The 21928-nt window shown below is 38.4% G+C and overlaps 1 protein-coding gene across 1 annotated transcript; it reads left to right on the plus strand.

Annotated features, from left to right (window-relative positions):
- The first annotated feature begins 581 nt into the window (after window positions 1-581).
- Window positions 582-13686, plus strand: LOC134670814 (nucleosome assembly protein 1-like 1). Its single transcript, XM_063528637.1, has 9 exons — window positions 582-703; window positions 1078-1189; window positions 4381-4588; window positions 5008-5171; window positions 6406-6536; window positions 7144-7304; window positions 7950-8138; window positions 9033-9155; window positions 12644-13686. Exons 2-9 carry the CDS (start codon window positions 1086-1088, stop codon window positions 12761-12763), a joined length of 1200 nt encoding a protein of 399 aa, XP_063384707.1. The 5' UTR covers window positions 582-703; window positions 1078-1085; the 3' UTR covers window positions 12764-13686.
- Window positions 13687-21928: the final 8242 nt, after the last annotated feature.

Raw genomic sequence — 21928 nt, forward strand, 5'->3', positions numbered from 1 at the left:
ACTACCGCACCGCACGTAACCTTGGTTCGCCGCACTCATAATTGAGAGCGAGAAACAAATATCTCTTTCTTGCTCTTACTTATAGCTCGATTCCGGACCAAAGACTGAATCAAGTGAAGTATGGAAGGTAGAAGTAGAAGGGTACACGGAAAGAACATGTCTAGTCAGTAGTAAAAGGCGCGAAATTCAAATTTTATATATGACGATAACCCTTTGCGAGTACATTTTTTTAATATGCCGCTCTTTTCTACTGACGTAAATGGCTTGATAGCTCGGAGTAATTAACAACGGAGACGCCATGTCTAAAATTTTCGGCACAAAATAGTCTGCCGTTTTTTGCGGGGGAGGGGCACATCAAATGTATAGGTACGTCATGTCAGATAAACGTCAGTCCATACATATGGTTGACCATTGGCCGCATATTTTCGACAGAGGGGAATGCCTGTTAATGGCGGCTCCATTGTTAAATACTCCGAGCTTGATAGAGTATATTTGTAAAGACTATAAAAGTTTTCAGTTTTTCATGTATGGCAATTATTTAATTACTTCCGGGCAATTCCATTCGTTCCATTCCAAAATCCAATCAACCGTTCATTTCATTCATTCACTTTGTGCCAATCACATTGTCTCTCCTTGTGCTGCCGTTTGATTTCTCAGTTCACACCGCCATCTTTCTTTTCCAACAAATTTTGTCCGCAGCAAGGTACGTTGATATTTCAAATAAATTGTATTAAATAGTTTTAGTGATCTTTAATTGAACATAAAGTTTCTATTGTAATTCGTGAACTCTTGTAAGTATATATTGGTGTTTCCTTTTGGCTAATATCAGCGTGGAACATCTTCAGCCATGTGGTCGGTCAGCGAACCGAAATTGGCTTTTATATGTACTGCGCACTATGTTTTCAGATATGAAATCTTATGAATAGCCTGCATGTTTCATTGTATAAATAGTTATTTTGCTTTCTGGTTGTCAGTTAATTAATGACATTGACATGTGTATAGAAATATAATAATGTTTTTTCTAGCCGGCACATCGTTTCAACGTGGCGGCAAACTTAACTTTTGGTGTTGTTTTAGGAGAAACCATGGGTACTGTTGAGCGTGCTGGTGATGCGACTTCGGAGGTGGAATCCGGTGACGAGGAGGAGATTGTTGGTGGTGGTGAACTGGCGCAGCATCTCATGAAAAGGTCAGTAAAGTTCATGTTTATAGGTTATGTTCTTTGTGAAACTTTGTGTTTTGTAGTTAATTAGTAGTTCTCGTAGTTTGAGATGTGGGATAACCTGTGTAGAGTATCCTTTTATGGGAATCCCCATGAATTTATACGGCCGCGGCATGATCATGTCCCACTAGTAAGTTAGGATTTCTCATGTATGTGGTGTTTATAAAAAAAAATGACTGGGTTATTTTGTTGGTAGGAACGTCAAGTAGTGGTGCAAATTAAATTACTATCTTCATTAATTACTTTCATATGAAACAATATTGTAGTACAATTAGGGTTACAATTTTAATATTGAAATAGATTACCTACCCATAACACATTTAATGGTTCTACTTCTACATAGCAAATATCACAGATTTATAAAGTCCCCTTTGATAATTTTAAGGCTCATGAAAAGTATGAATATGCCAATAAGTTGAACTACAAACCTCATGAGATACCTATATCTTATGCCCTGTGTGGCATCAATAAGCAAAAAAACTTTTACTTCTAAACCTGACATCCATGGTAGACTACGGAGAGTACGACCATGGGTCCTCGTCGCATGTTCAAACTTTAATTGAATGTGTCATGTGACCCAAATACTCATCGGATGAGTAATGATCTTAATTTAGGCAGGAATGATTCAAGAAGCTTTAACTGTTGAACCAAGTTTACTTTGCAGTAGAATTCCTTACAAATGACACAAGATTTATATTGTACTGAACAACTAAGATTATTACTTTGATGATAGTTTTAAAACACTTCCAAGTTTAGGTTTCTCATAATTTCAGCTTGCTGATGTAAAATCTTTGTAAAAGATTTTTAAGCAGACATTTCATGTTTCTATATAGCGCTTGCGTATTGAACTGGTGAAACTAACTCTTGTCTGGTTTTCTAAGGATCTTATAAAGCTGTTAATTTCTTACAAATTGAGCTCTGTAATCTTACAAGTGCTCACTGACTTAGCAAGGTCTCCTAAAAACAATATCTCTTACCTGATGATAAGCGGACATATGTGTCACAAGCATGTTGCCTAATCTATAGGTAGACGAGGACTCATTTTGTTTTGAGAGAGAAATGTAGGTCTGACAAGTACTTCACATGCTACGTTAATTACTATGACAATGTATGGCTTCATAAAGTTCTCATTGAAAAAAGTTTCATCAGAATTATATTTAAAAATCCACATGTTCAAAAACACGTGCTTACTACGCATAAAAGCGTGCTACTATGCAGCATTCCTAAAATAGCACGCCTCAGCTGACCTTGAAATATTTTATAGGTCAATCATCTTTTCAACACGCCTATTCTACAGATAAATTAGCATTGCAACTGAAAAACAATTAATAAGAACTAATCTCTTCTGGTTCAGTCTTAAACGTAAGGTCAATGACCCAATGATGATTCATTTCATGCTCTAGTTCAAACTCAATCTAGCATGGAAATGAAATCACTATCTTGTCTTCATCTTACTGATTTATAAGCGCACGATGTAATTATCCCAGATAAGATATCAATAGAAGATTAAAATAAACACTTCATTATATAAATTAGTAAACTACCTAGCTACCTAGTAGACTTTTATGGTTGGCTGGTCTTCGGAAACAGTTTGTAATGTTTTATTGTTATAAAAGTGGCGTGATTAAATAAAATATGTAGATACATATTACATAGTTACATAAAAGAATAAGCACAAATGCATTCTTTAAAGAAAGGGGAAGCCTTTCTTTACCCTTCAGTACACAAAATGGCAAATAAAAATATCTTGCAAGTCTTTTTAATCAATACTGTTGAAACGGGTGATATTTTTTTGTTACACATTACCATGGTTACGTGCCATGGGAGTCCAGAGTCGCCCTTCAAAATCATGTCATTTTTGTTGTAGTAAAAATACTTCTCTAAAATATGTACTTCTCTTAATCTTAGACCCAAGTCATTATGGAATAAGGGCTACAATATCAGAACATGATAACAACAAATTGACAATCCCTACATAAATGAAAAAATTGATTTACTAAAAGAATTTCTAAAAAATTAATCTACTAAAGAAACACGTCAAAGTGCAATATAAATTGAAAAAGCTGTAAAGGTATATCGATAGATTCCCACACCATAGTATTTCCTGACCTCGAAAAAAAGATTAGCTATCATGACTTAGCACTTCAAAAAAGTCAGCCTTGCTAGTTTTTCTCCCATCATTGTTCTCTTCACCTTGAACTGAAAGTGCGTATGATAAATGAGTGGGTTAATGACTGATTGAAGAATTAATCTTTCTTACGTACTACCTATATGGAGTTGTAGGATTATATCTTGAGTTTGTTCTGTAAGTGTAAGGTAATGCGTACCTATTAATGCAAAAGCGCTAAATTGCGTCTAGGGATAAGATTGCGCTGCCCGAGTTTCCAAAATTGCGAAATTTCCACAAGGAATAATTTCGTAAACATTTCATATTTTTGTATAGAGAACGAAACTTGCTGCAATTTTCACATCTGTAGATGAGATATAGTCTGCAATTCAGTCTTAATCATGCAGCAATCGCAGTTTTTCGTATGGTGGATATTTACGTCCCGTCAAAGATGTTAAACAGCCCTACCCCGATTGTTTACATCGTAAAAGACGATTGATCCTATTTTTGAGAGGAGTTACATTCTTGACCTTATTTGCTCAAAGCATAAAGATTTCTATAAAAAAATAAAAACGTGGTAGCTCCTTGAAAAGTTTTATTTCTGAGATTCCGTACGTAATAGCTGTATGGAATTATTTTAGGAAAGGTTTCTTTCTGGAAACAAATTATTTCAAGTTGAGTCTTCACAACTTTGTTGTAGCTGTAGAGACTACATATATATAGCTGAATTTTATTATGCTGTCTAATTTTTTTCGTAAAATTTTCGTTAAAATTTGCGAATAGAGTTCCCTATTCTGTACTATTAATAAGCCAGTTTCACCGTATATCCTCAAAACCTCTTGAGTTACGAAAACGTACGATATTTTCAGAACTCAACGAAAAATTATATAGGCACATTTATTTGCGTCAATTTTTGATTTTGGATTTATGGGGATGAGGTGATTTTCAAACCAGCCAAATTTTATCCACATTGAACTAATAAAAAAATTGATAACAAAATAAAGTAGGCTATCCCAGAAGCCAACAATGTATTTATTTACCCTTGTTACAGCGGAATGACCCGCGGCGAGATGCTCGCGGCCATCACGAACCGTATCCACGCGGAGGCCATAGCGTCCCTCCCTCCCAACGTGAGACGGCGAGTCCGCGCGCTCAGGGCGCTCCAGAAGGAATTCGTCGACGTCGAGTCCAAGTTCTACAGTGAGGTGCACCAGTTGGAGTGCAAATATGAGAAGCTGTACAAGCCATTGTTTGAGAAGGTAGGTTACGCAAACAACGTAAATTAGTCTAGTTGCCCTCCCAACGTCAGGTGAGAGCACACTTCGAGTTCTGAAAGACTTTGGTATAAGTCTTCAGCCGGGCTAGCACATGATTTGCGCGACAGTATCTCGCCCGCGAGATAGACCCGCCCCTCTATAATTAATACAGTTAGAAAAAGACGGGTAGTCCATTTCGCGGGCGAGATACTGTCGCGCCAATCATGTGCTAAACCTACAGTGTGTGTGTGAAAATTCCTTAAAGACACATTTTACGGATTACATCTACATAGTTACCTAAAACTTTGACCATTATTATTATGTCACTCATCACTCAACTAAACAAATTAAGTCTCGTAGCACAGAAGTCAAAATGTATTGACAAGTACCCTACTATGAGCTAACCATTACTTTTTGAACAGCGCGCTCAAATCGTGAACGGCACATACGAGCCCACGGACAACGAGTGTCTGAACCCGTGGCGCGACGAGACCGAGGAGGAGGAGCTGGCCCGCGCCGTCCAGCAGGCCGCGCTCACCGACGGCGAGGAGAAGAAGGAGGGAGAGGAGGCCAAACCGCCCGCTGAGTAAGTGTCATAACAACCCCACGGACAACGAGTGCCTGAACCCGTGGCGCGACGAGACCGAGGAGGAGGTGGCCCGCGCCGTCCAGCAGGCCGCGCTCACCGACGGCGAGGAGAAGAAGGAGGGAGAGGAGGCCAAACCGCCCGCTGAGTAAGTGTCATAACAACCCCACGGACAACGAGTGCCTGAGCCCGTGGCGCGACGAGACCGAGGAGGAGGAGCTGGCCCGCGCCGTCCAGCAGGCCGCGCTCACCGACGGCGAGGAGAAGAAGGAGGGAGAGGAGGCCAAACCGCCCGCTGAGTAAGTGTCATAACAACCCCACGGACAACGAGTGCCTGAGCCCGTGGCGCGACGAGACCGAGGAGGAGGAGCTGGCCCGCGCCGTCCAGCAGGCCGCGCTCACCGACGGCGAGGAGAAGAAGGAGGGAGAGGAGGCCAAACCGCCCGCTGAGTAAGTGTCATAACAACCTCACGGACAACGAGTGCCTGAACCCGTGGCGCGACGAGACCGAGGAGGAGCTGGCCCGCGCCGTCCAGCAGGCCGCGCTCACCGACGGCGAGGAGAAGAAGGAGGGAGAGGAGGCCAAACCGCCCGCTGAGTAAGTGTCATAACAACCCCACGGACAACGAGTGCCTGAACCCGTGGCGCGACGAGACCGAGGAGGAGGTGGCCCGCGCCGTCCAGCAGGCCGCGCTCACCGACGGCGAGGAGAAGAAGGAGGGAGAGGAGGCCAAACCGCCCGCTGAGTAAGTAACATAAATAATTATTGTAAGACGAAGAGTTTAAAACCTTCGCTTGATTCGGCGAAATCCGGTGTCATCCCTTTTTAAATTAATAAAAATGTAGGGACGCCCCTAAATGGCTAGGCTCTATCTGATTACTTTTTAAACCCTTAGCCAAAAGGCTTTATGAAACGGCCCAAATCTAAGGATTGGAGAGATTAGGCCGTGGACTGGACAGACTGACACGAGCGGCACGATCAAAATGTATAGACTTGAATGAACTTGTTTTGGACGTACCCGCCGCGCGACGCGTGCGTCCAGTTCGCGGCTTTAACATGATTTTTTCGGCTACCTAAGTCATACTTAGCAAAAACTTGTACATGATGACCTACTTATCACCAAGATCTGAATGCCATGAGGATCCAAACATGCATCACCAACTGAGGCTCCACACCATTCCACTCCCCTCAAACTTGTTTTACCTCGTCGCATAACCAGCCATACTTTTTCAGACCCCCAATGGACCCCAACGTTAAAGGAGTGCCCGACTTCTGGTACACGATATTCAGAAACGTGTCCATGCTGTGCGAGATGATGCAGGAACACGATGAGCCTATCCTTAAGACCCTGCAGGATATTAAAGGTGAGGTTTAACTTTATAATCGAATCTGCTCACAAAATATCACGAGAATCGATTGAGACGGCGACGGCGAACTGTGGCGGGGAACAGTCCAAGCATTATTGCCCAAGCTTAAGTGATTTCTGATTTATGCTGAGCTGAACATTTATTTATTTTATGTAAACTTTATAGCACATTAAAAAAAAAGTAAAAATGGCGGACTTAATGCCTTTACGCATTCTCTACCAGTCAACCATGGGGCAAAACAGAAATTCTTGAATGTGGGTGCAGTGAGAAAAATAATTCGGAAAACAACAACTAACTTTCTCACATCATCATCATAACTTAAGAGCTTTGCTCTTGTCTTTCTCACATACTATAATCTAATTACTATTGGGTAGTTTAACATTGTCAAATTATCATATTAGATTTTGTTTTTGATAATACCTCTCAGCCATTTAGGCGAGACAGCATTCTATGCAGAATTAGGAAAAATCTCAAATGATGACTTCTTTATCACCAAGACCTGAATGCCATGATTATTCAACATGCACTACCAACTGAGGCCTAACCTCCTTACCCACCACAAAACACTACTAAACCCAAAACTAAAATCAACCTATATTTCCAGTCTTAATGCACGAAGACCCCATCGGCTTTACGCTGGAGTTCCACTTCGCGCCCAATGACTACTTCACAAACACGGTGCTCACCAAGGAATACTCCATGAAGTGTAAGCCCGATGAGGAGAACCCACTAGAATTTGAAGGCCCTGAAATCTATTCATGCAAGGTTTGTATATCATACTTGTAAGCTATAAAACGAAGTAGAAGTAGAAATTTATCTTCTTATATTTAGCATTTTTAGTTTTTACGTAGTGTCCCAAATTGAGGTAATTAGCACAAAATTTTAGTTTATACAATTTAGTACTCTCCTACAATTCCTACTAATCAAATCAGCTTCTTTTTAGGGTTCCGTACCCAAAGGGCAAAATGGGACCCTATTACTAAGACTCCGCTGTCCGTCCGTCCGTCTGTCACCAGGCTGTATCTCACGAACCGTGATAGCTAGACAGTTGAAATTTTCACTGATGATGTATTTCTGTTGCTGCTATAACAACAAATAGTAAAGATTACGGAACCCTCGGTGTTCCCTGAACTTGTACTATGTTAGCTCTAGCCACTAGCAAAACTATCTCCAATGTTTATTTTGATTTAAACTTTATATTGACTGATTATTTTTGCATAAATAACAATATCAAAACATTGGACAAAATAGAGATAAAACGCAAATACCCTTCTGTTTAAATGATGACAAACCTTACACCGATATCTGAATACATTGATGTTCAAAAACATGCACTACCAACTGAGGCTACATTCCACCTTCACCCCAACTCTCACGCTCTGCATCCACTACAACATCCAATAATTCCAGGGCTGCGAAATCAACTGGAAGAAAGGCAAGAACGTGACAGTGAAGACGATAAAGAAGAAGCAGAAGCACAAGTCGCGCGGGTCCGTGCGCACGGTCACCAAGTCCGTGCAGGCGGACTCCTTCTTCAACTTCTTCTCGCCGCCCGCCATGCCTGAGGACCCTAACTCCACTCTAGCGTCCGATATCCAGGTACTTTACTATTTTGACTGGTTTACCCTTGTCCACCCCACAGCGTCGGCGTCTAGTCAGATGGAAAATGGCGTCGCTGCGCAGTTGCGTCGAGCAGCAGCCATAGAGTTGGCTAGACGCCGACGCTCAGGAGACACTCGTGTCGGGTGGCCCTTATTCGACTAGAATAAGGGCGAGAACGTGATAATAATGGCGATAAAGAAGCAAAACGCACAATAGTGAATACCCACGGGGGTATTCAGATAAAAAAAACGGAATCCACTGCTCAAGATATGGACAACCTGAACCACCTCTAAGTCAGGTTTTTAACTTCATTCGTTTTTTATGGTCTCATGTGCGATATCACGGCCGTGGGACTTAATCTGACTTAAACAAACAAAAGTGTTCTGTACGTCCTATGGGTAGGACAAATGTAGGCATAAGGAGGTATGTTTACTACAACAAGTACTGAGGCTCTATGGTCTGTCCTAACTATGCAAAATTTTGTAAATATCCAGTAACAGGAAAACCATTATCGTGTCAAGGACGATTTCATATACGGCTAAACTGTTGAGTAGCATTACCAATTTGAAAATCTTAATCTTACAAAAGACTCATATCACATTACTAATCACCATAGATGGTAGGATCCTATAGATGTGCTATTCGCGTGCCACCGTGAGGGACAAAACATACGCAATGCGACACTATGATTGGTCGAATTTATTTGTTGCCCACCATAATCCATTCTAAATTTTACGGTGGGAATTATAAAAAATGTGAGTCTGACAAGGACAAACAATAATAGCGCTTTCGCTGCTACTCCTACTGAAAGATACATAAAGACTATCCCATTCGGACTATCTGATCCAGTTATATGTATACTAGATTCATGCTAACCACTATGTTGTGCAGGCGCTACTGACGGCGGACTTCGAGATCGGGCACTACATCCGCGAGCGCGTGGTGTCGCGCGCCGTGCTGCTCTACACGGGCGAGGGGCTCGACGACGACGATGATGATGATTACGAGGAGGAGGTACGCACTAATATCACTACTACACATCCAGGGTTCGAAGGAGGCATTCCATGAGCTGTCCCTTCATTGTTTACATCTATTGTGACAAAATAAAACTCCAATACCTGCAAAAAATAATAATAAGTACAAGTTTGTATGGGACAACGGTAGACATGTTCGTGGAATGTCAAACCTTGAACACGTCATAACTGTCATATTCATGTTGGAAGTTGACTACCAAAACTCACAAACGAATCTGTATTAAAAACGCGTGGTGTTGATACTGTTGATATACGATGCCTAAAGATCGGTCCCGTCGGTGCGGTCGTATAGCGGCCGTCTCCATACTAAATAATACGCCTAAATATGGAAGCCGTAGTATTTGTATGGAGACGGCCGCTATATGACGGCACCGCTATCCTAGGAAATCAGAGCATAAGTATTATTTAATTTTAACCCAACCTTTGAAGGCAAAATTTGCCAAAATTCATTAAATTTTGATTAACACAAAATTGTGAAACCTATACTGAAAGTGAGTTTTGATGGTCAAATGACGACAAAGCGACATTTTAGCAGCTATCACGTTCACTCATCATTCTCACCAAGTAAACGAAATTGAACGATTGGGTATTATTTCTAACAGAGATCCTATCTCGTCGCATAAGAATTGATTGTCATAATGTAAATGTTACGCATAAAACTCTTTTCGCATATTTTTATCCAGCTGAAACAGAAAGTATTTTCGATTTTTTTTTGCGTAGGTTGTGTAGAATAGGGTAGGTTAGGTTAGGTTTGTGTTATAATTTCTCAGAAATGTTAATATTTCCAGCACAGTAACAATTATGCGAAATGAGTTTTATGCGTAACATTACATTAGGACAATCAATTATTATGCGACCCAATATGGACCCTTTCTAACAGCATTACAATTACGGTGATTTAGATGGTGGCATTAGAAGATGTAGCCATCTAAGTCACAGTGAAAATGGAAAAATGTAGTCATGTATGATGCTTGTATATATACGTTACTACATTTCTATTGAGATTTGTAAAAATCATGCTCGACCTAAACCATAGTTCGCTGTCAATGCTTCCTTTCAACAAAAAAGATTCATGTGTCACGCGATTCAGCAGTATTTTTGAATATCATGCTAGCTCGTGGCGGTCTGGTCACGACAGACAAATAGCATTCACGCTTTCAATCGCTTCGGGTAATGGTACTCGGTTCTTCATTCTAGCTTTTAAAATTAGATAATCTGTTGGGACCCATCGTAACACCAATTAATTGATTGTCGACGACGGTTACCCCGACTTATGTGACGGCCATAATATTGTGGGTTAGGCTTAATAAAGTCTTGACTCATGTTTCAAAGGTTGAACTCATAGTAGAAAGGACGATGAGTCCTTTAAGACTTCTGAGGCCTAATTCACAACATTAGTCGATCATTGATCTATTGGTGTAAAAAAATGTGTAGAATGCCGTTCGCCACATTTTTATCGACCGATACAGATAAACAGTTTACAACTATACCTAAGCTGTGATCATTTATTATAAGTATGTAGTTAAAGAATATTACAAACCTATCTGTATTCTATTAAGACTATTTATATTTACATTACAGTATGTGAATTCTACAGCCATCTAGCTCCCATACGTTTTAGTTGCATGGTAGATATTTAAAACGCTTACGTAGTTAGTTTTGAGTGAATTTTATTTTGTCCCCATCCCTCCCCTGTTCAGACGAAGGTCCCTTGTTTGTTTTGTTTTGCTTGTAATTGTTATTCGCGGTAGCAACATGATAGATGGTATGCAGATCCTTTTTAAAACCACTGATATCTATAGTTTAGTCTGCGAGTGTTGAATGCTAGACAATATAAGAGATGTTGGAACACTAGGGAAATCGAACTTCATATACTTGCATGCTTTTTGCGATTTTGTAGTAATCTACATACCATTTATTATGAGTTGAAAACGCGTTCAAAGTGTCATGCGGTATCTACGTCTGGAGGCGGGGCAGGAACCGGGACCAACGTCGGTGTTTGATTTCAGGAGGATTCATATTCCGACGAGGACTCTGGTACCGAGGAGGTCTCTGACGCGGACGACTGATGCGACCATAGCCTTATGTAGCACCGAGAGGCCTTAATGCGCACATATCTATCACATATTTTTAGATATTAAACACTATATCGCCTAGCGACAAGTGATAGGCTGTTAATACTCTGCAATGAACCCGGTAGAATTATAAATTTATAGTTAACGCCGCTAGATGTTATTAGAATATTATACTCGCGACCCTGATCTATGCATGGTTTATCCTCTGACCAGATAAATATGTAGTAGACCGAACGGTTGGCAGCTCGCGAAAGGTGCCTTCGATGCACGACTGCATGTCTGTTAAGATTATTTTATTGCATTTCTAGTTCAGTTTATACAATAATTTCGTTTTTATTTATTATTATAATAGTGTAGAGTGTATTTTTCTTTATTGGTTTTACATATTTGATTGTACTTTAAATTTTAATGTGATATTATGATTCACGAAGGCTATTAATGTTTTTTCTACTATGTATGAAATTGTAAGTGTCATTCCATCGTGAAGCTTGTCGCCATGCGACTGAATCTCTAGTGCCAAACTGCATTTCTACTCGAGCATCGCAATACCTGTGATCTTTCTCTCAGAGATATATTTTAATAATAATAGTGACTTGACAATAGCTAGATCGATAGTCGTATATTTTATTTATGTAACTTTTTATTGAAGTTAGCATAATATCGTCAAGTGTATAGCAGCTCGTCAGGTAGTTTACATAATGGTTATGGCTTGTGTTTTGGCATGATGTCGCTAAGATGACAATAAAAATTATATGCTTTTTATTATTCATGTGTTTTATTTTCGCTTGATTCATATTTTGCATGCGTCCCCTTGTCCGTTCGTGTGTTGAATGCTGATGGCTGCAGAATTCACTTGCATAGTTACGAAAATAATTACAAAAGGTAATATTTATTCTTTAACTATTGATGTTATTTTTATTTATTTTTATAGACAAACTACTTTCACTGTATCATTGTCGGTTTTCTCACGCTGTTAACCTTTTGACCGCCATGTCACTTTAATATTTCACGCACACGCCAACATTAGTTATTAGAAACTACAAAAACAAACTTTATGAAAGCATGTTGCGTTTGCCATCTCATTCACTATAAATTTTTGGCGTTAGCATAAATCCCAAAGAAGTATTGGCGTTCGAATGGTAAAAACAGCAGTTTTATTAGGTCGCATTAGGTCCTCACAACGACCCGACAGTCAAATCAACATAAAATATATATGTGAAAGTGCAATCTAGTAAAACTTTTCGGCACACGAGATTTTTCTGACCAGAGAGAACCTAACTTTCCTGTCCAGTGTCAATGGTATCCACTTAATATCTTTACAATTGACTGTCAAAACAAACTAATTTAGTTTAACAGTAACATGCCACTCGCTTACCTTTCACTAATAACGCAGGAGGAAGAGGAATGCTCAACCGAAGAAAGCGAAGACGACGAGCCAGCTCCCCGGAGGCCCCGGCCCAAGAAACCCAACAAGGCACCCCAAGAGAACCCCGCCGAGTGCAAGCAACAGTAGCTTGCACATGACCCTAGCTTGATAACCCATGGGGTAAATGGTACATGGTGCTGTCAATTCTTCGGTGCAAGTTGAAAGGTATCGGTTCGAAGCCGCATCATTGCATATGTGAGGATTTTTTTGTTAAAATTGAAGCCAAATCTGATGCATTTTTACATTGAAAGTGCCTTTTGTTTTTGTACCATCTGAAATTTTGTGGAATGCCGGCGCGACAATGAATGTAACGTTATTAAAAACAGTTTCATAAACAAGGCCACTCGGACATATTTTACACGTGATCACATTTTTTGAAGTGATTGCGAGTGTGCTTTGATATAAGGTTTCTCTTTTATATCTCGATTTACTTGTGATAGTCAGCTGGTACTGACGAGATTCTTGTCGCCCTTAAAGAAGTTTTGACAGTTGTAATCGTATGTAACCTCGCAATAGTTTTCATTTCCCATACATTCCTTCATATTGAATGTTACAATTATTTTTATTGCAGTCTTCATATTAAAATTAATTTTGTAAGAATTATCCGCCTTAGCGTGGCCATTGAAATTGCTTTTCTTATAGTTTTGGTGCTTTGCGCCTTCCTGCCGTCCTAAAAGCGCAGTTGATATTCGTATTTTCTGCGTTTTTCGCGTCAGTTATTTAACGGTTAGGATAAACACATGTGATGCTGATGTAGCAACAGCCGATAGGTTTTATAAAAACGCGTTATAAGACTAATACATAGTTGTTTATAATACATTTTACTGATGCATCGTTTAGAACGCAGCGCAAGTAAGGCCGTTACATAGGCGTAATTGTTATGTTAAGGAACGCAGGAGTTGTCGATGTCTTATGGTGTAATAAGACATTGGATTTAGTATTACAATATCAGCCGCATACACCAGCTATAAGGTATTTGTACACGTTTTTAAAATAAACTTATTAATTTACGCAACATATTTTATTTCATATCCTTTTCCCTAGTGTTGGCAGAGATGGGATAACAATTTGATAAATAAACATAACATTACTCGTGAATTCGCGATGGCTCAGTAGTGAGACCGAATTTTCGCCCAGTTTTGATAATTCTAAAGATGGCCGCCAGAGGATGCTGCATGAGGTGGATCGGTCTACGATGTTCAGAACAAACTGCAGTCGAGTTCACAACGTACGATCTAGTTATTTCCTTCAGGATTAAAACAAATGTGCAAGCTGCAAACTTTTACAATAAAAATTCAAATTTCACAGGAAGAAGGGAAACTTTCATATTGGAAATGAAAAATCTTGATTCCCATGGGTACCAAAATTTAAGATGAGTTTTTTTTATGTGGATAATAAGCAATTTTTAACACATTGATCAAGGTTACTCAAAACCAGGTAAGAAAAAGAAAATGCCGTTTTCGTTGGATCAATTTATTGACAATTATTTAACAATGTATCACGATTTGTCTTTTATTACATACAACCACGTTCAGATCTACATCGTGATAACTAAATTAATATTGCATTTGCTAACATTATTCTAAGGGCCAGTTGCACCAACCACATTTGACAGACTGATCAACGTCAGCCGGCGCTTTACTATGAAACTTTCCATACATAAAAAACTTGCGAAACTCTTAACGAACAGTTTGGTGCAACCGACCCTAAGTGGTCTGCCGAGCTACGCTCGGAAGGCACCCTTAACCCTTTCGACGCTACTTCGCATATCTAAAAACGTCTACGTACAACTAGGCATCCTAAGCGTTGAAAGGGTTAAAAAGTTTACTTATTTTCGTCAAATTGCATTTAAGTAGGTATGTCCTGAATTCTTGTAAATTTATAAAAAAATCCTATTTTTTTTCAAACCTCGATAACAAATATTGCTAAATTACTACTAAATAGTTAAGGGCACGCGAACCCTTCATCTCACAATAACTTCAGTAGTTTTCTAAATCACAAACATTGGGTAAGTTATTAATCCTAACAATTTTATTAGCAGATAATACACATGGGGTTTCTAGGGCATAGTCAAACGTTACACTGCTGATGTCACACTCACGATAATTATACCTATAGGTTGTCTGTATCTTTAGGTATTTAAATAAAAGTAAACAATTTGTAAATTTTGTTAGGGTAGTTAAAACATTGGTTAACCGACCAAATACAAAACCGCCTGGATCAGCCACTGAACGACCTGACTTTAACCTACATTATTTGATCATGTAGTGTTTTCATCTGCCCTCACCTGGCTAAGGAGCCATTTGAGGGTAGATTTAGTTTACTTTTATTTAAATAACTAAAGACACAGACTATAGAGTGAGACCAAGATAACTCTGCATGACATTGCAATGTGATCATTACTTAATGTCGAATTTCTATCAAGATATGACGTGTATAATAATGTTCTATTCAAATCGGTGCAAAGTTAGCTTGGACGAACTAATTATTTTACACATAGCTTGGATACGGTGAAAACTGACATATTAATACAATTTATTTATTTATTTATTTATTTATAACCTTAAAACGAAAATATGTATTGTGATGACGGCTGTCACCGCATCCAACCTATGAGAAAAATTCTAGTCACCGATAAGATACAATAATGTCAAGTTAAGGGTTCCGGCTTAGAGCATGCCGAAGTGTAAGTTTAGCCTAGCAAACCATCCGTATAGGTTTTTTACACGATTAAAATGGCAGAATTGACTCTATAGTTCGTTTTTTTAGCATTAGAAATAAGGTAAACAATCTTGATGTGTCTTTTAATAGGAAAACACATTTTAAAAATAAGTTACGGCAAATATGTAACAATTATGAATCTAATACGATCATTTTTATCCTTCTGCTTTCATAAGTAATAATTATTGATTTTTAAAAAGCGTTTTTCAATTAAAAGACATGTCAAGATCGCTTACCTTCTTCCAAGTTCTTTCTAATGCTAAAAAAACGAACTATAGAATTAAATACCTTATAGTAAAAAAAAAGTGATCACAATTGCCATTTAGTCGAGAAAAAAACAATACATAGCATAGAGCCGGCGGCAAAATGTTCAGTTGATGCTGAAAAGACGCACGGTAGTGCATTAGCCAAGTTAGAACCGAACCGACCTAACCACGCTAGCGATTGCTTAAGTACACAATTAATAAACTGACAACACTTATATAATGTAAATGTTCAAAATTCTACGTTTCACTAAGCCGGCTAAAAACACTAATAAATTAAAAAAATCGGATCTGTGTGGCATTTTGAACATTTTATATGGGCGCCATCAATACAATAGGACATAACAACCACATGTAGGTGCATTTGTGACGATTTTAAGCAAAAGATTGGTTTTTTTATGATATTGAAGGCAAACGAGCAGATCTGCCTTGTGGTAAGCAGTTACAGCAATACCAGAAGGGTTGCAAGTGCGTTGCCGGCATTTAAACCTACACATTTGTCGGTTATCGGAGTATTACTAACTACAACTTTATAATACTTATTAGGCTCCGACAAAGTTCACTTTTGCAAAAAAAACGTCACATTAAAAAAACGGCGAATAAAAATTTGAGCCACGCGGTTTTTCAGTCTGACAACGTTATTTTAGCACCGAATTACCTTAAAATACGCTACACTACACAGATAGGGCCGACATCGCTATCATACTACGCCAACGAGGGAATGATGCGACAAGACTTTAGTTTTACAAAATTTTACTTACAGAAAATTGACACGTACGTTTTAATGAGGGTTATCAGGATTGGTAGTATATTTAGAGACGGGCAAAAAATATTCCAATATAACTGGGTAATGATAAAAACTGCAGTTGACTGAAAGCCGATTTGACGAGTTCGATCTAATATGATTAGTTCATTACAGTCGAAGACATGTTGTGTTGTAATCACGAAAAAGTGTCATCTTAAATTGGTTAATTTATTCGAAAAAACTTCATTATTCATTCTAAATGGAAATTCTTGGAATTTCCGAGGAAACAACAGTTTTACATAGACATTCGCATATGATATACACAATTATAGTATATGAACCGTCTGTAGCAAAAAAAAAAGTATCTGAAAACCCTCATTAATAGGCTGTAACAGTTATGTACAAAAGTATATCTAGTTAACCCTTTGACCGCCGTTGTCCGGTATAGAAGACAACGATAGAACGATACGCTGGCGCCGTCGTCTTGTATACAAGACACAAATTCAACCACTGAGTTAATGTGAAAATAATAAAAATTACAATTTCATTTACACTCGTGTTCATATTTAAGGTCTTTGTTTTTTCATTTATTTGCTTTTTAAGCCGCTATATAAATCCCTTCTTTTATAATAAGGCATTTAAAAAAATTGCTCCAATTTTCAACATTTTTCATGTTCCTCGTCGCCGTTGTCTTGTATAAAAGACAGCTAGGGATGGGAATGTTAACTCGATATGGGAATTTTTAAAGTCAGAAATATGTTTTTATCTAAGTATTTGAACACTTGTTAATCGCCAATTTTTTTCAACGAATAGTAGGTAACTACTTACTAGAATACGTAGAACGAGAGTCAGATAGGCATAACTATATTTAAAGTTCAGGTAGCTTCTTTAGCTCTATAAAGTAGAGTCAGACAAGTAAATTTGCCATTGTAGATTGTGGACTATTTAATTGCAGAAGAGATAAAAAAAAAATTATGTTATTTTATAGCTTAGTGGGAAGGGATACACCGCAGCGACCGCTTCGCACAAGTGTGGTACAGGGACATACCTGTTTATCAGACTTTACTTTTATTGTTATAACATTGAAGTTAATGTGTAATTTTTTTGTAACAAGTCGTTGAACGTTTTTTTGATAAGAGTTTACCTATAGATTAATGTAAACCAAACTGAAATTATAATGATAGATTCTAATTCCGGAATAATATCTTCACTCAATAAAAATTCAACCCACGTGTAATTTTCACTAAAACAGTTCCGGTATATTGACTTTATCGACACATGATGCGCAGCTTTAACGTTACGCCAATAAAGTTTACGTACCGACAAGCGCTTACGCCGTTGACCTAGAGACTATTATTACTTGATCCGCGCGGAAACAGTCCTTGTCGGTCTGCATTGCGGGCAGTCCATGGGCGCCGTTGTCTTGTATAAAAGACTTCTCGTACAGCCTAGTGCGGCGATATCACGTCTTGAATCGACATTGTTTAGTGGTTGTTTTTTATGTTAAATCCCTATATTTTAAACATTTTCGGGTGTAAAACATATGTTTAATTTTGGCAATTTGGAATGAAATTAAAACAGGATAAGAACAAAGCTAAATTAAAAAGATTTTTACCATAATATTGTAAATATCGATATCACTATTTGCAATCCCTAAACTTTTTATTAGTTGTTTACTTAAAATTTGCTCTGGCGTGTGAGTGAGCGTCTTTGCGGACTAGGTCCGGCGGCCAAAAGGTTTTAAAATAAGCGCGAATCCTATGTCAACACGAATAATATAAAATAGAGCCAAATACCTATTGATTTGCTGAAATAAGTAAAAATAAGTCGAAGTCTAGTCAAAAGGCACCACTTTGTTACTTACAATAAGGACGAGATTTGCTTGAGTGACCTGTCAAAGCGTCCTTTGCCATAAGCAAGCAACAAAGTGGAACCTTTTGCTTGGAAACGACACAAATACTCTAGTTGAAAATAAATGTTATTTTTACAATGATATGCTCATGTATCACTACTAAGCGAAAGTAGACAGTTAGATCGAAAAAAGTGATTAAAACTGTCAGCACAAAATAGCCAAATCAAAATCTAGTTAAAATATAAAATAAGTAAGCCCCAAAAATAGACAAACTGGGAGAGAGAGAACAATTTAGAAACATAAATACTAGATAGTCGAAAAGAAAACATTCCAAACAAGCATTTGAAAGTGTATAAAAATCATCACATATATTTTGGGACATTCCACGAGAATGTCGTTTACGTAACGCCTTTGCCGTGTATGGCGGCTACCTCAAACAAAATCGTAAAGTTCAAGAAAATATTGCCACTTTAGAGCCATTAGTCATGAAATATTACCAGACCCAATATCGCTTTCTCAGCATTTTCAGAAGTATTAGAAGAATGGCGTTACGTAAGCCACATTTTCGTGGAATGCCCCTTTTGTGGTCGATCAGATCACTCTTAAAACGATATTTATAAATATTAAACTGACTTTTATATTGCCTAGTTATGTAGTGGATCTAATGTGATGTCACATGATTTGTTATTAACGAAAAACTTGGCGATTTTTTGTCGGCGTGTTTTTTCGTCTATATGTGACACAACATCTCACATGGTATTACATAAAATACATATACAATGTCCACAATACTCTGTCATTCGCAATACTTGACAACTTTAAGTACGTCGGAACAAATAATAAAACTATTTAATTAATATAATAAATTGTACCTAAATTCAAAACAAGTGTAGACAACAATAACATATGTGCAAAAGTGCTAAACACACTCTGAGCTAAATACATTGAACTATTTCTCGCTCACACATAAATATATGTTTTCACCTCAGCAGCTCGGACAAAGGTACTTTGCTTCTTAAAAACAGTAAGCAAAATGCTACTTTGCTCACTGAGTCATTTTGTCTCACTCAGTGAGCAAAATCGCATTTTGACTACACTGAGTGAGAAAAAATGACATTCAAGTGACCTTTATAGTCAAATTTCATTTCAACATGCGGGGTCTAATACAAGTTCGATATACTTGGGTTCTATTATCTCTGTCCCTCTAGGTATGTTCTCACTGCTTAGGGTGAATAATTTTGTGTACTACACGAGATCAAAGTTATTTACATCTCGTGCGCTTTTGAATCCCTTACTACGCTCAAGATTCTAAATTAGATTCACGAGCGTAGCGAGTATTAAAGAATCTTTCGCTTGCACGGGACTCAAAATAAGCACTCGAAGAAATATCAAACTTTGATCTCTTGTTGTACAAATAACTATTTATTTATTTACAGTCCATTTAGGTTTTAGTATAAAAATCAATGCGGTAATGCCGACGGCAGTGGCGTGCCTAGGGTTTAGGAGTAAGGCAAGCCGAAAGATATGTTTTCGTAATAAATGTCCAATCTAACTCTTTGGACTCAAATGAATTTGCTAGCGTATCGCGACGAGCTATCATAGCGCACAGGGCATACTAGGTACTACCATAACTACTAGATAGAATTTTACAAACATATCAGAGGACCTATCGCGTATACTGAAATTTGCAAATTGCATGCATCTTTCTCTGTCACTCTAATTACGCTTTAATTGGAGTATACCAACAATCCTTGTGTTTTGTAAACGGCCGTACAAAATGTTCTCTTAATGCGACTGACTTATCTGAGAATACACAAGTCGGGTGTTGGTTTAGGCGAGGAAATGATATATATCCCGTTTTTCTACAAAGTTTAACGATTTTACCTTGATTTCGTTGACTAATACGTGGACGCATCTCATACCGTCACAAGGAACAACTTCATCCATTGTCAACACTTATAAACGTCACAACAAACGAACAAATCCACATTCACTACTTAATTCAAATTCACTTAAATAAATTGACCTTTCGTTACTTTCGACTCGACTAAATAATAATACACTTGAAGTAAACGCGTGCCCGTGTGAACTTATGCAGCTAACTTCACACCAAAAGCTCGGCTTAAATCGCCTTATAAAATTGCTATACATACCAACAACTAGTTACATCGTTCTATGGCGTTTGTAGGCTTAGACCGCCTAGAGCGGGACGAAAAAGCAAGCTCGCACTCGTCGGCTTGCAACCGCAAGCCAACGAGTGCGAGCAGGATAGCTGAATTCTCAGCAGACATTCATCCTACGCCTGATTTCTTTCGCGCGGAGGAGGCGCCACGGCAAAATTTTGCAACACGCTGGCGCCGCGGTCCGCGCGCTGTAGCTTGAATTTAATAATACGGGCTCATTTGGCGCGCGGTTTAAAAACAATCTATATTGATTATTGATCTTATCAAGTTACGTAATTTCGGTAAGGCAACTAAGGCAAGCCCGGCTTTTGGGCTTGTATGGAAGTACCGCCACTGGCCGACGGTTTGGTAAAAATATATTGAACAGATAATAAGGTGTATTCGTCAAATGTAGTGGCTTTTAGTTTTTGCAGTATTGTCACAAATTCCTTCAAATCACTAACTAAAAGGTAGGGGTTGGTCTCGGACTGTCTAGAACACAAAATGACTACAATTATTTAGACCTTTATTTACCTACATTTCGTCGGTTTATCTTTACGTTAGCGATGTCGACCTATTTCTGTGCTGTTTGGCCTTCGGCCATTTGAAGAAACCTAGCGAACCTAACCTACCTATATGTGTTAACTCACATTATAGACGGGTCTAACGCGAATTATATTCAATTACCTTTATTTACCGACGTTTCGACACAGGTTTCACAGGGTTTGATTGTCACAGGTTGCTGGGACAATCAGTCAGCCGCGACCACGACCAGTGAAACCTGTGTCGAAACGTCGGTAAATAAAGGTAATTGAATATAATTCGCGTTAGACCCGTCTATAATGTGAGTTAATATGTATTCAAAACGCGAAAGTTTAAAATTCTACCTATATGTGGTCATTTTGTGTTCTAGACCGTTTGCGATGTAGACTAAAAGGGATATAGGCAAAATATTACACTAGTCATTTTGTGTTCTAGACAGTCCGAGATCAAAGCAAAGGTAGGCCCCTAAATATTTGCAATTTTCATATGTCGGAAGCACTCTATTGGACCTATGGTCTGTTCTAAGGTATTGAAATAACATTGTACATAAAATGGACATATGAAATGAGTGTGAAACAGTCAATTCTTATAACGTAAAATTGTCGTATACAAAAGTATTTTTTTACATAATGGCGCCACTAACGTTAGAGATTTGAACTACATTTTTGAACGTGGCAGTTAAATTCGACGCGAGTGAGATAAAATAATATTGGCGGTATAATATTGGGTTGGTATAAAGGTGTCACATTTGTCTTCCTGAGCGGAATCACGGCCCCTACGAGGTCTTCGTGAAAAAGTTGTCACGAGTATTAAATGTATTGAAAGTACTATGTGCTATTGAATTTATGAAATTTTGTAAAAATAAAGTTTTATGCGTTCCGTTTTTATGCAAAATGAAAATATGCTTTTTGTTTCTATACAAAACATTACCGCATACAGGCCTTACCGGCCTTACCGCACCGTGGC

This window comes from Cydia fagiglandana, chromosome 14 (genome assembly GCF_963556715.1).
Source record: "Cydia fagiglandana chromosome 14, ilCydFagi1.1, whole genome shotgun sequence".
NCBI lineage: Eukaryota > Metazoa > Arthropoda > Insecta > Lepidoptera > Tortricidae > Cydia > Cydia fagiglandana.

Coding starts and splice junctions, on each gene's coding strand:
- LOC134670814 (XM_063528637.1), top strand. CDS start 1,086: ATGGGTACTGTTGAGCGTGCTGGTGATGCGACTTCGGAGGTGGAATCC. Junction 4,589..5,007: donor ACAAGCCATTGTTTGAGAAG/GTAGGTTACGCA, acceptor CTTTTTGAACAG/CGCGCTCAAATCGTGAACGG. Junction 5,172..6,405: donor GAGGCCAAACCGCCCGCTGA/GTAAGTGTCATA, acceptor ATACTTTTTCAG/ACCCCCAATGGACCCCAACG.